At 41.2% G+C, this 16,445-nt stretch overlaps 1 protein-coding gene across 24 annotated transcripts in view; it reads right to left on the minus strand.

The window, feature by feature from the left end:
- Positions 1-16,159, minus strand: part of CLASP2 (cytoplasmic linker associated protein 2) — a 144,540-nt gene extending 128,381 nt beyond the window's left edge. For 17 of the 24 annotated variants that reach the window (XM_088065044.1, XM_088064924.1, XM_088064952.1 and 14 more), the window contains exons 1-2: positions 15,243-16,158; positions 3,596-3,674 (exon numbers count right to left, since the gene is read on the minus strand). In XM_088065044.1, the coding sequence (XP_087921170.1) occupies positions 3,596-3,674; positions 15,243-15,437 (274 nt within the window). In that variant the 5' untranslated portion in view covers positions 15,438-16,158. Of the gene's footprint in view, positions 1-3,595; positions 3,675-15,242 lie in introns of all 24 variants that reach the window. The other 7 variants (XM_088064978.1, XM_088064960.1, XM_088065037.1 and 4 more) reach the window with 2 other exon arrangements.
- Positions 16,160-16,445: the final 286 nt, after the last annotated feature.

Consider the following 16,445-nt stretch of genomic DNA (forward strand, 5'->3'; position numbering starts at 1 on the left):
ATTATACTTTCATCATTTACTGAGATCTGAATCACAAATACAAATATCTCAGGGTCACCAAAATGTAACACTTTATTAGAAGAAAAATGCATTTAAGGTTGCAGGTATGTTATGAGCAGAAACAGTTATAAAATTGAAACTTCACCTAGAAAAGAGGATGTATTGCATTTGAAAAAAGGCAGAGAACAAAGCAGGCAGGTATTTTACATCCATCTTCCTTCGCTACAGTCATGGTGGAATCCTTGCTTTCTTTTGAAAATGGAAGTACTTAAAATAGGTTAGTGCAATAAATGAGAAGTTAACTATAGTTTGAGTATTTCAAAGTAATAATTGAACTGCCTTGAAAAATTCTGTTTGCCTTCAAAAAATATACTCACGTTTATTTAACCAAAATAGAGAAATTATAAAATAAAAATAAATTTTATTTATAAACAAAATTTATAAAAGAAATAAAAAATAAAATAAATTTTATACTATAAATTAAACTATATAAAATACTACTAAGATGGTCTGTGGGGTCCTAAGAATTTGTTACTTAGCTGAACTACTCTGCTTACAAATTTCCCAACATTTCCAAGCTTGATTCCATGTTTTTCGTTTTCTCCTCATATCACCTGAACACACTGAGCATCTGCAATACACAGTTATATACTTCATTAACAACACTCAGATCAAAGAATCACTTAACTGGACATAACCAAGCTACAAAAAAAAAACCAACAAAAAAACAACTAAAATGGCAGTTTGCATAGAATACTTGATTATTGTCAAATGTATAACTATGGATATGGGTTGTATGAAGTTCAACAAGGCCAACTACTGGGTGCTGCATTTCTGTCACAACCACCCCACGTAGTGCTATGGGTTGTGGAAATGTCTGGGAAGTCAAATAAAAAAAAGGAAGTGATATCTCACAAGCCAGCTCACAAGAGCTCTCTGCAAACAGCTGTACAGAAGGTAACTCTGCCAACAGAGTGCATTTGGACTTGCACACAGGTCTCAAGAAGGGGTCTTGCCCTAAACATAAAGACATGGAGGCAAAGACACTGCCCTTGAGAGTGAGCCCCAAATCCACCATCACTGCACAGGAAACAGGTTGTTGCAGTAGACACTCTCATGCATGTATTAGGTCAATTTTCAGGAAGCAGCTATGCAACAAAGAAATCTATTATCAATAATTACAAAAGCAACAGATGACAAATAAATACAATTATGCCTCTATGAACATATGCTGCCTCTCTGGTATGGTATGACAGATATGACTTGCTCAACTCAAAATGCACTACAAGAGAAAGGCACTGAAAGGGGAACCAGTTGTACACAAGCTCCATTGCGTCTCTGAGCTGGGGCAGGGGGAGAGATAGCAGAGGACAGGCATGGAAGAGATCCGTAAATAGAAACTGGCAGTCAGGAAGGTAAGAAATGTTGGCTCGCCTCTCTAACACAAGATGTAGCAAGCACCGAGTTTTTCAGGCAACCAGTCCAAAGGAGTTGTGCATACTAAAGTACTTGTACAGAACGCTGCAAAAGCCAAAGATCTATGTGGGTCAGAAACTAAACAGACGAAGCTGTAGGAAAACAAAGTAACAGGGCAGACTTTGAAGATGCCATGTGCCTCAGCTGGCCCTAACCTGCAAGACTGCTGACAACTCCTACTGATGAAGGGGTTATCACTGCCTGTTTCTCCTGCCCTTACTTTCTTCTTAGGCATCTGCAAACAAATCACTGTCAAATACAAGTCTTTGGTCTGACTTACTGGATTCAGATTACATTAGAAGACAAATCTGCAGAGTTAACAGAACATAATTTAGGAAACCCCTGGTTCTTTAAGTTTTCTTGAAGGAAGCAGTTTTCTGGTTCACCAATGTGCTTTTAATTACTCTCATAAGCCCTGGACTATAGAAACTCCAGGCACTTGCAATAAAGTTTTTGTATATTTCCTTCACTGACAAAAACCGAAAATTACTCTGATCTTGTTATGAAACTTGGAGAGAGAGTTACCAGCTGAGGAGAATTCGTATCACCCTTTTTAAAAGTGACCTAAAATACTGTTTTCTGCCTTTACTGAAGCTAAGACTTCAGCAACTGTTAGGTTTGTTTATACACAAGTTGATCACGAGTAACAGTAACTTGCATTTTCTAGATGTCTTGGTTCTGGAGATGCTCTGAGTACCAATTTCAGTTGAAGGCACTACTACTTAGCTTAACTATAAAATAATTTTAGAATATACAGCTTCAGGTGTTATGTGTGTCCAACAGTCACCCAGTGCCAGTACTCTCTTCTGCTCTTTAATATAAACACTACTGAAATTTAAATCTTCAATTTGCTCGTTATCTCAAACTACTCAACTACTGTGACAAGACCAAACCAACAACAGGATTTTCAAAGTGTTCTCAGATAGTTCCTACTTTGAAAAATTGAATAAGCTTCCCAACCATCCTTTACAAACATTACTGCAATTTTTGGGTTTTACAGTCTTAAAATAAAAGTCAGAACTTAGCCAAACTCTGGAGCAAAACAGTGTTTGTAACTACAAACAGAGACTATTCAGAAATCAATAGTGTGCATAGAACAATATGCCCCCAGTTCCCTTACACTGCTCCAACACAAAATGAACCAGCCAAAGAAAAACTCGCTGCAACAAAATAGATTTAAATTCTGTAGCACTCTACTGCAGTAGTTCCACAGAATATGGAAATATGCTTTCAATTAATTTAATTAGCAGCTTGTCTTAAACTATACTTTGTATTCCTGAGCTTTGAAATTTTATTTCAAAGTTCTTAAATACAAAACTAGACATGTAAAGAAGAGGAAGCTTAAAATTTTGACAGACAATTTGAGATAGCTAGGGATCAGGGAACATAATGTAACTTATCCCATGCAAATTCTGAAAAAGGACTTTACCTAGAAACTTCTGCTAAAAACAACTAGTGTAATAACACCAATGTTAATATCCTAATATCACTATCTCCTTTCAAAGTCAGCACCAAAATGAGTTGATTAGTGTAGTTTGCTTGTACCTCCCAGAAGAATGGTTTCATACTCCAGCACATGTAGATCTGTTAATCTGAAATTCATTTGAGTAAACATTTCACACAGGAATAACAGTCAGTACTCTTTCAACCCATAAAAACTTTAGACTACCAAAAGCTAGAGTGGAGTTATCTAACAGGAGGTGGACCACATAATCCTCTGAGACTACAGGCTTCAGCAGACATAAAGCTCTGATTAAAGTGATCTGCAAATAAAACCCTCCACCTTTAACATAAGTTAAAGATAATACTTGTGTTTCAATGTAAATTTTAGATGACTGTCTCAAGGAGTGGTAAGCAGCCATACAGCATGGAACTAATTACTGGAAAGGCACTCCTGGAACCTTTAAAAAAAATCCCAACCACCACCAAAGGAATCAGTGACAAATGAATACTGACATGCTACTATACAATTATTTCAATTCCAACACCAGAAAAATGCCAGCCAGTACATTACAATTAGCACAAGAATTTTTCAACATGTTCCACTTCCGCTGCTAAGACATGGGGGGAAGGGTATTTTACTGCTTGGTCTCAAGAAAAGAAGTTGTATTTCACTTACCAGTTCCTATATAGGGTTTAAAGCGTCCTGATAGTCTGTCAACAAAGGCACCTAAAACATCTAATCCCAGTAGTGCTACCTGTTGAAACAAAAGCATTAGATATTATAAACCAGATCAATGAGGAATTTTTTAGAATATATTGCAAATAACTGAGACAAGTATGCTGAAAAACTACCTTAAAGATAAATTAAAGTTTCAGTTGAAGAGCTAATAATTCCCTCAAAGTTCCTATCTAGACAAAGTTATCAGAATACGTTTGGAATGGATCAAATTTATTTTATATATATACTGGGACAATTTTTCAACTCTTGTCTTAAAACAGAAGAAAATTAATCCAATGCTTTAATATCTTCAACTACAAAACCCAAACAAAGACATGGTTTGAAGGTTTCCCAGATGCTAAGAGCTTACTCCAAGAGCTAAGTTCTGGCCACTTTGCTCATCCACTAAGGTCATTACATCATTTTCCAAACTCCCAAAAGAAAATAACTGAGAAGCTAATTCTGCTTTCCCTAGTGGCCCAGACTAGACCATTTATCCACCTGCTTGTTAAGCTAGGGAAGCTTAATTTTTCATTTTGTCATTAAAAAAAATAATAAAGAACCCACTCAAACCAAACAAAAACAACAAGAAAAACTAAAACAAAACAAAAATCAACTAAACTCACAACAACAAAAAAAAACCCCACAAACAAAAATTAAACAAAAACAGAAAAAGAAGAAAAAAAAGAAAATAAATGCAATTTGAGGAATTTCCCATCCATGAACAGAAGCTAGATGAGACGACAATATCCACTAATATAGAAACAAAACCACAAATAGAAATTATCAGTTAGACAAAATTATTTTAGGAAGTCAGGACACTTCTTTTGCTGTTTACTATCCTGCATATTGCTCCAAGACTTCGTTCTGTATTTCCTACAATAGCTCATAAGGAACACCAGAACCTGCATTTTCACAACTTGTAGTTACCTCAATTTGCTGCTGCCCATGAAGGTGCAAATGGAACAACCATTTGTCAGAGGAACAACCTCCTCAAGCTTGGGTGTTCCTTACAGCTTTTGCTCCACTTAATTTCCTAGTAAGACATGCACTGCACATTTTTCCCCATGAACTCATGACTAGAAATCCTCTCCTTGATTAGCTGTTTATTTTCATAGAATTTGGATCTGTATTTTTTGGACCCCTCTGGTTCCTCAATATCCCTATCTTTCACAGTTGTCCACATTGGGCAGCAGGCCAGAAAAAAATTTGACTGGATATGCATGTGATACACATGGCCCACGCACACATCATATGAGCCTTGTTTCCATAGGAAACTAGACAAATAAGGTTCCCATAAAACCTAGGATGAGAAGCAACTGCACAGTGAAGCTGGTTTTAATAAATTCAGTATTAGTATAACAGATCTTCTTTTTTAAAGGAGATACAAAACTTAGTTCGCAGTTAGTACAGCTTACCTGGACATAATTTTATTACGTACTGAAACAAAGGATAGCACATGTAAGTAGACGGCACCACCAGTTTAAATTATTATATTGCCAACAAGTAACTCTATCCACAGATTAGGAAAACAGAATACTATAAACTAGCAACTTACTTAGACAAAAAATACATATACAAATTAGCTTCATGGTAATGTCAAGGCCTTTCGCAGGATTTTTCCTTCAATGCTATTTTCCAGATTATCAAGCAATATGAAACCATAGTCAAAAATTCCATCTAAAAAACAGTGTCTGAAAGAAAGAAATTCCTTCTGGATACATTGTTTCCCTATACTTCTGTTTCCTGACTACAAATCTGAGACTTGCACTGACAATTTTAAGGTACCTTTCCATATAAGTGTTTTGCACAAACAGGAGCCTTTCCTTCTGTAAAGATACTTTGTAAAAAGTCTCTCTCTTCTCTGCACATTTGATTATCTTTGCAAAATCCATCTTGAAGACTTCTACCCTTGTGAAGAACAGCAACTCAGAGTAAAGCACACATGCACGAGCTTTACCTCATACAAAGTCCTCTGTGGTCTGCAACTTTGAAAACGTAACAGGTATGAATAGTCAGGATAACTGGAGAGTTAGAATCTGTGGCCACAAGTTGAAGTAGTGGCAAACTGCTCTAGCTACAAAATTTGCTTTCATTCCACATTACAAAACAAGTCACTTGAACTACACAGCTACAAAGGATAACAAATGAACTACCACCCATTGGTTTTGTAAATCAGTTTTAATATTTCTCTGTTTGGATACACAATGTTCTAAGCTTCAGCATCTCCTGGTAGGTATCATCTGTGCAGTATTCAAGAAGACCTTTGGAAAGAGTCCTTAATTTATATGCGGTCACATAAAAAAAAAAAAACAAAACAAACTGTAAGTTGAGGCAGAACTTAGAGGTTCTGCAGAAGACCTGCAACAAAAAGGTTCCAAGTACTGAGACACTGTGTGGGACCATTTGCCAACACAGGCCCTTCACTATCAATAGAAAAACCTTTCACCAGCATCACTGCTCTTTCCCCAACAGCTCCAATGAAGGATGAATGCCTTCTGGGATTAAAATCAATGGATTTGTTTCTTACTCTGCATTCATTAAGCCTTTTGCATGCTGTCTAGAAAGAGCCTTTGTATGTTGAGACTGATTCATCAGCTCACCATTGTTTGAAGCATTTAAAGTGCTTTTAAAGTTCATAGGGGAAAAGAAATTATGCTTATTTGAACTGGAGTTGGTTAATTGCTATTCTTTAACAAGCCAATATTAAGCCCATCCTTGACTTCTCAGATCACAACAAAGTTGCCAAACCAACTGAGAAATATTTTATCTGTTCTGGATAAAAAAAGACCAGACTCTTCAGTGAAATCAAGATGTTCCAACCAGAAAACTAAATAGATTATAAATAGAACCAGTGATTAGTAATTGAGCCTATTCTTGCTCTGCAGCTTGTTCCTTTTCCAGCTCTCCTTCTGCACACACTTTCCTGCACTGCCCCTGCCCTTCTGTGGACAACTTCCAGTCACCTTTTTTTGATAGAAAAAGAAATACTGTTCTTCAAACCATACCTGGATAACCATGCATGCTTACCATTAATTTTCACAGTTAATTTACAAAAATTCATTCTGTAACTTTCCATCCCTGTGGGGGACAGCTAGGAGCAGGACACTACCAGAAAAACATCTCTACTTGCCTAAGTTGCCAAATGACCTTAATACAAATGTCCTTGGATTTGGTAGTAGGATCTCTGAACTGTACATGGAAATACGGATTCTGTAGATCGGGATCTGTGAACTAGTCATGAAAATCTAATGGGGGAATTATGGAGGTCACTATCTGAAACTGCAAAGAATGAAGTTAGGGCATTTGACTTCCTGTCACCATGGGGACAGCTGTGGTATCACTAACAATTACTGACAAACAGGATACAGCATGCCAAACAACTACGCCCTGCAAGAGCAAGCATTGTTCCAGCACTGCACTGCTGGAACAAGACAGATGCAAAAACTTCATGGGATGTTTTTTTTAAAGTTCTGTCAGCCAAGACCCAAGGTACACTTTCTAAATTGTCATAATCTCTAGAACCCTGCAAGCAGCTCTAAGTGAAACAAAAATATTTATGTTCATGCAGTATTTTGTGCTTCACTTCTTCAAGTTTCATATTCTTAGTTCTCTCTACTCATCTTTCAGGATACACTTCTGCTCCCCTACTCCATACGTCTTGCTCCATATACTGTTTCCCATTCCAATTCTATCCACTTCCCTCATTCTGCCAGGATCTACCCATATTCCATTCCTTCCTTTAACTCAAAAGCTTGCAGGGATACTTAAGCGTGCCCGTGGCCCCACTGGCAGAAGGACACTTCTGTTTTCCTGGGTCATTTCTTCAACCCATGTGGTTCTTCAGTCCCAGCTATGTCATCTTCATACTCCATTCTCCCTGCCACTCAGCAACAGTTGGACAGCTGCCTCTGCTGACAGAAGCCAAAACTGCAGTCCCAGCTGCTGAAGCTACCACATACATCATGTATACTTCAGATATTTTAGCTGACCATAAAGCCTTATTTCCATTCTCTTGCTTGTTTCACCTTCAAGGGCACTAATGACACACTTCCAATTCCAACAATATGATTTTTTTTTAATGTATATCACATCACATTGCAAGGAGAGGGCAGAGTTGCTGGTATCTAAGCCTTCAAGCTGAACAATTGGAATCCAAGCTCATTAGCAAATACAGAGCCCCCTCTACCTAAAAAAATAAGGCTAGTGCCTTCAAAATGTTTTACAACCACAAGATTCTCCTAAGTATCCAATCTTTGCTACTGTTAAAACTACTTATGAGCTACCACCTCATTGTCTCAAAAGGGGTATAGACTATCAAACTTCTGATAACCTCCCTGGCACAATTCTCCTGTGATGACCAATCACAACATGTTTCAGCACTGCAGTGCAAGAAACTACGCTACCAGAGGATTGCTGAATCAATCACCAGTATTTATCTAGAGAGTGACAAGTGTATTTCTGCACTGAAAAGACTTGGTTTCTTCAGGTCCTCTCAAGAGGCACAACTCTTGGATGTCCCTGTTATGTTGACCTGTCCTGTACTGCAGCCAGAATAAGCAAGCATAGTGCTCTCACAAAAATTTTAGCGGTTATTAAAAAAAAAAAAAAAAAGTTTTTAAAAAAAAAAAAAAAGTTTTAATGCCCTTTCCCCAAGTTGGGAACTTTAGCTTCCTATCATGTCTGCCTGCATTAATTAAGAAACATTTAGCCAATTCTAAAGAACAGATTGATGTAACACTCAAAATGATCACTGGGAAAAGATACGTTTACAACCTTCCTGTTATTTCAAAATCTCTCATGATCTTCGAACTGAATTCAGACTGCAAGTGTGATCTCCAAACTGTTCTGTATTATGTGGATAAGACAGTATTCTTAAATTTTTGTACTGCCTGCAGCTTGATCCATTATAGGAGCATCTCCAGCTTGCTTCACATGTGCATTAAACATTCTTCTCTTATCTATTGTAATACATTTTTCATAAATATTGTTCGAAGGACTGTGAGCAAAACCCAGAAGTATATGATGCAGCACACTTGACATTGTAAGCCAATTTTTTTTTTTTGAGATTGTCTGGCTAAAACTTTATGTGCTGCATTGGAAAAAGTTTCAAAACAGAGCCTCTTTAAAAGCAGGGTTCAGTGGGAAGACAATGAAATGTATGGCATTTCTCTTTTGAATAAATAATTAATTAAAAATCAACTTTTTTTCCCCAAAGAAAATTGACATTGAAAGCCTTTCTAAGCACATTGATGGTGCAAAACAAAGAAACACTTTATTTTAGGACTCAGTTCTTTCAAAAGAATTTAATTATTTTTGTGCCCAAGGTCTCTTATTTCCTTTCCCATTTCCTCTTATTTAAATTGTATCAAGCATACAGTGACCCCCATTCTCTGCTACTCACTCCCACCTCTGCACCAGCTCCTCTGCTGTGGGAAGAGAAGCATTCCTGCAGCTGAACAGCAGCCCACTTCAGGAAAGCAGCCCAAGAGATGAACAAGAGAAGGAATCTTCTCAGCCGTATCTCCTCCCTGAGCCTGTTAGCTGTGCAGCCCCACAGGCATTCCCATCAGAGCAATGCAGGCATGACGCACCAGCACCACTCCTCAGCCAGGGACAGAAAGTGCTTGAATCAGCAGCGCTGCTAAAATCGCTCGGCTCACCCGCACCGACTGCTGCGAGCTCTGCTCTGAAGGATGCACCTCTCCTCTTACACACTGCATGGTGCTTGGAAAGGCTCTCTACCCACACTCAAGTCAATCAAACTGCAGGCTAAAAGTGGTGGTCCTGTTATCCGCCTCGACCTGCAGACATATTTGATGTGGTGGACTTAAATCTCTTGTAACAGGAATCAAATCAGCTTGCTGAAACACTGGAAGATGAATTCAACATGGACAAAAAGTTAATTGCCTCAAGAAGGATAGTGAGACTAGAACATCTGGTCACATGAGCAGCAGAGCTGCTGTTTCAAGTGAGTACAGTTAGGCTGAATAACACACACTGAAGCCACAAAACAATGGAGAACTGTCAATTCCACCTCTGGAGGAGATGCCTGAGACTCTGAGACTACATATTCCCCATTCTCAATTAAAGACCAGACAAAATTAGTTTTAATTAAAATAATTAAAACTTTTTGTAAGTGTCCCTTGTCTTCAGGAGACCTGCTTGACTATTTGGCTAATATTCAATTGTTGACTTAATGTAACATGAGCAGAACATAAATAATACATGAAAAAATAGTGATTATTACTCAAGAAGGAATCAAATAATTGAGTTGGAAAACTGAAACTGGCTTCATACATGGACAGGTGAAACCACATTTTCATTACATAGAAAAAAGAAAGTAGTTCCCACACAGCCAAGATCAAACAAAACCTGAAGAAAGAAAGCAAGAATGAAATGCAGCAAAGAACTCATTTCTTCTTCAACAAAGACATTTAAATTACCACTGTTTGCTAACAAAGACTAAGGAAATACCGAGATCTACACAGTAACTGAAAAATAAAGGTTTAGCTGGGTCCTTTTTTATTCCTATTCTCAGTCCTGCATTGTTAGTCCTACAACTCACTATGGCATTTGCCTTTTGTGTAGCATATGTTGGCTTGTGTTCAACTTCAGATCCAAAACAACCCACACATTTTCTTCCTAAGGTCTGCTACTCAATCACATGCCCCACATCCCGCATTTGTGCATTCAGTTATTTGCAATCAAATGTGTGACCTCACATTTTTGGTCTATGAACTCTCTTTTTTCAGATCTCAGTATCTTCATTTTGTTCAGATAATTTTAAAATGTAGCTTCCACTCACAAACATACATGCAGTCAGCCAAGTTTCAACAGCTGCCATCTCTTTGAAAATACTTCAGACAAGCATGCCAACAACTTGTCTTTACCTATTTGCAAAATTACAGTTCCGATCTTCCCTTCCCTTCTAGAAACTGAAAGCTCCTCCTGCTGGCCTTTTGTCGAACTAAAGGCAAACCAAAATAAATACTTGCCAAACCAAGGAAATACAAGAATGCAACATCAACATTACTGGTATTTTAGTATATTTTGGTATTTGGTATTGAAACAAACCTCAGAAAAATCTCATTCTTCAAGATGCATAGAATAAGACTTAATTTCAAGGATTTGCCTAAAAGAAACAGTTTATCCACACTATAAGAAAGAGATAGAGTGAAATCAGATTTTCTCTTTCCCATGGCAAACAATCTGCTGCTCTGGCATAAAACTAGTGATTATTAATTACTCTTCTACTGCAGCTGAGGAATAAAACAAGCTAAGATATTAACCACAAAGGTAAGAAATCCAGAGGTGACTTGTACTCATAAACATTCCTGATGATTCTTCTCATACAAAATTACCTTCAGAAACTACCATCATTTTAGTCATAGGTTTTTGTTAGTTCTGATCAGGTGTGATTTGTTTAAAGAACCAAAAAGTGGCTTTATTGCCCAAAAAATAGTTTTAATGAGGGTAATTGTTCAATTTTGGTGTTCTTAAAAGACTCCTAACAACATGCTAACAGTCAAGAGTACATTTGCAAAGCTCTACATTTTACAGTATTTCCCCATCCCACATCTCTTCAGCAGAAATTCAAAGCAGATTTCCAGATTACTTGATCAGACATAGAACAGTTTGAGTCACCAGACTGCAGTTAGATAATCTTGTAATTATTTCAAGTGACTACTGAGTATGAGAGCCAACAGGTGTGTTAAACAGAACTCATGTATACATAGATGAAGATTCAGGCTAACCCAGTAACACCAGCAAATACCTATCAGTAGTACCACCCTCAGAATGGGTAACTAATTTACTGTTTGAAGTTCACCTGAGAGTCCCAGCACAAACAACAGCACTGTTCCCATTTCCTGAGATTGCTAGATATTTCAGTTTGAGACCAAATACCAGCAAAATAATTCTATCACTTAACTCTTAATACTTTGCATTCAACATACCTACTCCTATTCCTCACAACCTTGGGAAAACAGCTGAGGGAGAGAGGACAGGCATTGACATACACCCAAAAAGCCAAATCTCTGCACTGTAGAAGGAGAGACATTAGATGCAACCAATACAAAATAAACCAGATCACCAAGCAAACAATTTTCAGTTCAGCAAAGAATTCTTTCATTCTAGTGAGATACAAAGTAAAAGTTTAAATTATGCACATCTTCTGGGTACTCCTCGATGTTGCAAAGCTTTCAGGAGTCTTTGTAAGTCAATTTATCACTGCATAGACATCAAAACTGAAGTCCTCATAATTCAACATTGACTCATCTCTCTCTAGGTCATGCCCTATGTTCTGCAACCACTACAACTCTGAACCACCTGCCAATGAGTCAACACATTCTTAATCCCACCTTTTTGTTTTACCAGTAACTCAAGCTAGTAATTGTGTTTTCCACTTCAATGAGTTAGATGAACTCAGAAATTTTCCTATCTGCTCTCTCAGTTTGGAATTGCCAGGTTGTTTATTAAATAACTAGAAGGAGTTGCAAACTTCAGAACAGCAAAAGTGCTGTCTGTTTTATGTGGCCAAAATCTTTTGGAGATGAGTTAATACCTTGCTGATAACTAGCCACCATTTAGAATTATAGAACTGTTTAGGAAAAGGTCTTTAAGATCAGTGAGTCCAGCTTGTTTACTGAACGCTTATTCTCAACTCATCATCAAGCCTGCTAAGCTAACTCTCCAGAGTCTTTCTCTTCGGCTTACATGAGCCAAAAACCTTCTACGGTGGCATAACATAAAAAGGTTTCTCTTCACGGGCACAGCTTAAGAGTATAGACCAGAGCTCCCAGATCATGCATCTCCTTTTTCAGAATGGTGACCAGAGTGCACTGCATACAAGAACAGAGCTTTCAATGGGAATAAAAAATATCGCACATTCAGGGCAAGTCACATTAGTTATTCCCTTACTATCCATACCCATCACCAAGAGCAGAAATAATGCTACCCTCTCAAAACATCCTCCAGCATTCCCCACTTGCATCTCCAATTCATCTAGCTCAGCAGTTCTGAGTCTCCAGCCATTATCAGTGCTTGTGATATCACCAGTCATGTCAACTGGAAGAGACTCCGGAGACCTGCAAGTCCTTTAGCAAGATACAGAAGAAGGACGATAAGCAGAATTTTTTAAGTGCTCTATGTATCCATTTCTCAGTAAAGGGTGACCAACAATATGTTAAATAATACAGCAACCAAGAATCACTAGGGTTGTTTTTGAGAAGACACCTAAGTCTATTCACTACTTTCTATTGTTCAGGGCCTGAATGTAATAATAAAATAGGATGCAACATTTAAATGTGTAATGTCTATGCTTGCATGAGACAAAATACATAAGTAAAACACAACGTAATTTTTCTAGCCTATTAATCTTCATTTTGAGGCAGCACATGCTGGCAGTAACTACCACAGCCAGGAACACTGAGCAAAACACCCAAGATCTTGTGCTGTTGCCATTAATATAATCACAGAATCTTCAGAACTAGAAGGGACCCACAAGAATCACCAAGCTCAGCTCTTAAGTAATGTTCCCTACAGGGATCAGACCCATGACTAACACCATGCTTTAACATATGTGCTCTGAAACACAATAAAAAGTCACCACTAAGTGGACATAGAAAAGATGTAAACAAAAATCCTTTAATGATTTTGCAAGCTATCTTTAAAATTCTTAGAATTTGTAATACTCTCATTCTGCATGACTCTTTCCCAGAGGTACCCAACCATTAAGTAAGGGCAACAGGCTCAAACTGAAACACAGAAGTCTCATCTGAATACAAGGGGAAAATTTCCTTTACTTTGAGGGTGACAGAGGACTTTACAAGCTGCCCAGAGAGGCTTTGGAGGCTCCTCTGGAGATATTCAAAATCCACCTGGGATTCCGTGCAACCTGCTTGTTCTAGGTGAACCTGCTTTAGCAGGGAGGTTGGACTAGAGAAATCTTCCTTCTGTGACAGGGGCTTGCAGAGCACTGCACAGTTCTCATTTATCCTACAGTCCAAACAGCTACAGTCTGTCACCTTGCATCAACAGAAAGCAAAATGTCTTGCACTATGAAAAAAATACATCCTGAAAACTGAACTTACAATTTTAATGCCTAATTATGTTAATTTACAAGTGCAGGAAGAAACTTTTACATTACCCTGTTAAGTAAGTAGCTAGCCCTCTTCACAAAAAAGAGTATTTTTAAAGACCTGTCTAGGTTTCCCAGTAATCCATTTTATCACCAACAACTGCCCTCAGATGATGAATTTAAAGGCAAATAAATTATATTTGTCCAGCACACGCTACTTCCTCAAGCTAACCCGACCTTTACTGACAAACATGCTTCCAAAATAAATAAATCATGTGCGCAAATGGAGTTAAGCCTTTATTATTTTCAGACCTCAAACTCAGAAGTTGCTACGTGCAAACGCTGGCGGATTAATGTCAACTGGGGGGGAAAAAATACATATCCATTTCAGGAACATACTGCCCCTCGAGGTTACTCTGCGCCCTCCTCCTGTGTCTCAGAAAACAGGAAAAAAAAGCGAGAACAAGCTCACCGCAGTGAGTTTAAAGGTCCGAAGAGCGAGTCGATCACGCTAGGAGGGCAGGGCGGAGCTGGCCGGGCCGGGAGCGCAGCGCGGCCGGCAGCGCCCCCCGGCGGCGGCAGCGCGGGCCTGCCCCGGCCGCGCCGCGCACACGCACGGCGGGGAGGAGAAAATCCAAAACAAATAAATTAAAAAAAAAAAATAATAAAAATAAAATAAAAAATCGCCAGTGCGAACACGATTGTCCTCGGCACTAGAACTGCGCTGTCAATCGCCTTACCGGCTGACCGACGTTAGAACAACTCGCAAGTGTTAACACCGTGCGAGGGAGTGATCGCGCTTTTCCCGTGGCTACGTCTAAAAGACACACACACACAGGAAAAGGCGAAACGTGAGTCATCATCGGGCCGCTGTGAGGATACTGCATAACTTCCCAGGTACGGGAAAGTCACCTAAAGACGATATAAACATCTTCAAACTTACAGTGGAACCCCCAAGAAGCCAATTATTCCTTAAATCGTCTAAAATACACACAGCGTGATACAAATCCGGCGGAGCAGCACTCTTTACGGCCTGCAGAAAACGATGGCAATCCCACGTAACATTACACCCAAGTACAGAGACCATGGAATGGAAGTGGTAGCGAAAAAAGTAAGAAAAATGATCATCACCTATCTCGTTTCTAAGTAAAAAACACAACCCGAGTGTGTACTATAGTTGCAGGGCCAGGGAGGGTGGGATGGGTTTAACATTATGCCGTAAAAAAAACCCTCTCAAACGCAAACCAAAACCAAACCAAAACACGAAAACACCAGCTAGGCAATGATAAAGGCAAAACCAAAACTCCTATTATTGCTTCTTTAAGGACTGACGGATAGAAACAATAAAACATTAACCACCCTTCCAAAATTTTGGAATTCCCCTTTGCGCGGGGAGGGATAAAACTGGCACAAATGTAGTTTTACTTCTGCTCTTACCTGATTAAAAAGTAACCCGAGGCTCTGTACCTCCCTACCATGATGAATCATGGTCTTCCCGTACCGAGCCTCGCCGAGCAGCCTTACCTTAAAATTACTGGAGTTGACCCACGCTGTTAATTCGTCGATCACTTTGTCAAGGCGCTGCTGGTCCTGCTCCAGATCGGGAGACCTCGCCGGGTCGCCCAGGTACTCCAGCAGCTCTTGGCCGACCTGCATCCTGCGGCCCACGTCCTTCTGCTGTACCTGCTCGCAGAAATAATCCATGCCGGCAGGCTCCATCTTCGGACGCTGCGGAAAACTTTCTTCGTAGGCGAGCCGAGGGCCTCAGGGTCGGAAGCGCGGGCAGGGCAGGGCGGGCGGCGGGGGCGCGGACAGGCCTGCCGTCCTCATGGAGCCGCTCCCGGCGCTCCCCGCCCCGGCTCCGCGCCCGCCGCCCCCATGCGCACTCGCAGCCCCGCAGGGGGAAGCCCCCGGCGGGAAGGGAACGCGGCGCTGCGCAGGGCTCGGTGGGAGCCTCTTACTCCTGCTCAGAGCTTTCCAGCCGCCTCCGCGCCGTCCCGAGGGATCCCGACAGGGCTCCCCGCCGCCGCCCCTCCTCTTCCCCCGCCGGGGAACGGGAAATAGAGTTCGCTGCGGCTGGAGGGGCTGGCAGGAACCCCGGCTGTGGGCTCGGGGGGTCCCCGCGGGAGGAGCTGCCGCCCCCGCTCGCTCTGCCTTCTCTCCTCGGGCCCGAGGAGAAGATCTGCGGGCCGCCTCTCACGGGCACCGGCGAGGCCGGGGCGGACCACTCATGCTCCTGACGCCGCGGCCTCCGGCTCCTCCTGCCCGCCCTTCGGGGCGGTTCCCAAACTTTCGTCCCGGCGAGTCTGAGCGCCGTCCGCTCCCCTCCACCGCGAGCCGGACCGGACCGGGAGAGTTCCCCAGAGAGCCGCTCACGCTTCACCGCGCTTTACCCCGCCGGGCACTGCGGCGGCAGCGCCGCCTCCGTCCCGTGGAAGTTGCGCCTCCCGCCGCCGCTGCCGCCCTGGCCGGCGCCAGGCGGACACACCGGGCGTGGCCCGCGCCGCCCCGCCTCCCGCCGCGGCTCCCGCTTCCCCGGGGAGAGCCCGCTCCCGCCCCGCGCTGCGGCGGGATGGAGGACGGACAGATGGATGGATGGATGGGCGGGCGGAAGACGAGCAGTGCGCGCTCCCCCGGGACCCCTGCGGGTCGTGTCCGGCGGCAGTGGGAAGCGCATGCGCCCTCTGCCCCGCTGATCGCCGCGGTGCCGGTCCGGCGCCCTAGGGG

The sequence above is a fragment of the Pseudopodoces humilis genome, chromosome 1 (genome assembly GCF_049639895.1).
Source record: "Pseudopodoces humilis isolate 2021_Gansu_Grassland_sample_001 chromosome 1, ASM4963989v1, whole genome shotgun sequence".
Taxonomy (NCBI): Eukaryota; Metazoa; Chordata; class Aves; order Passeriformes; family Paridae; genus Pseudopodoces; species Pseudopodoces humilis.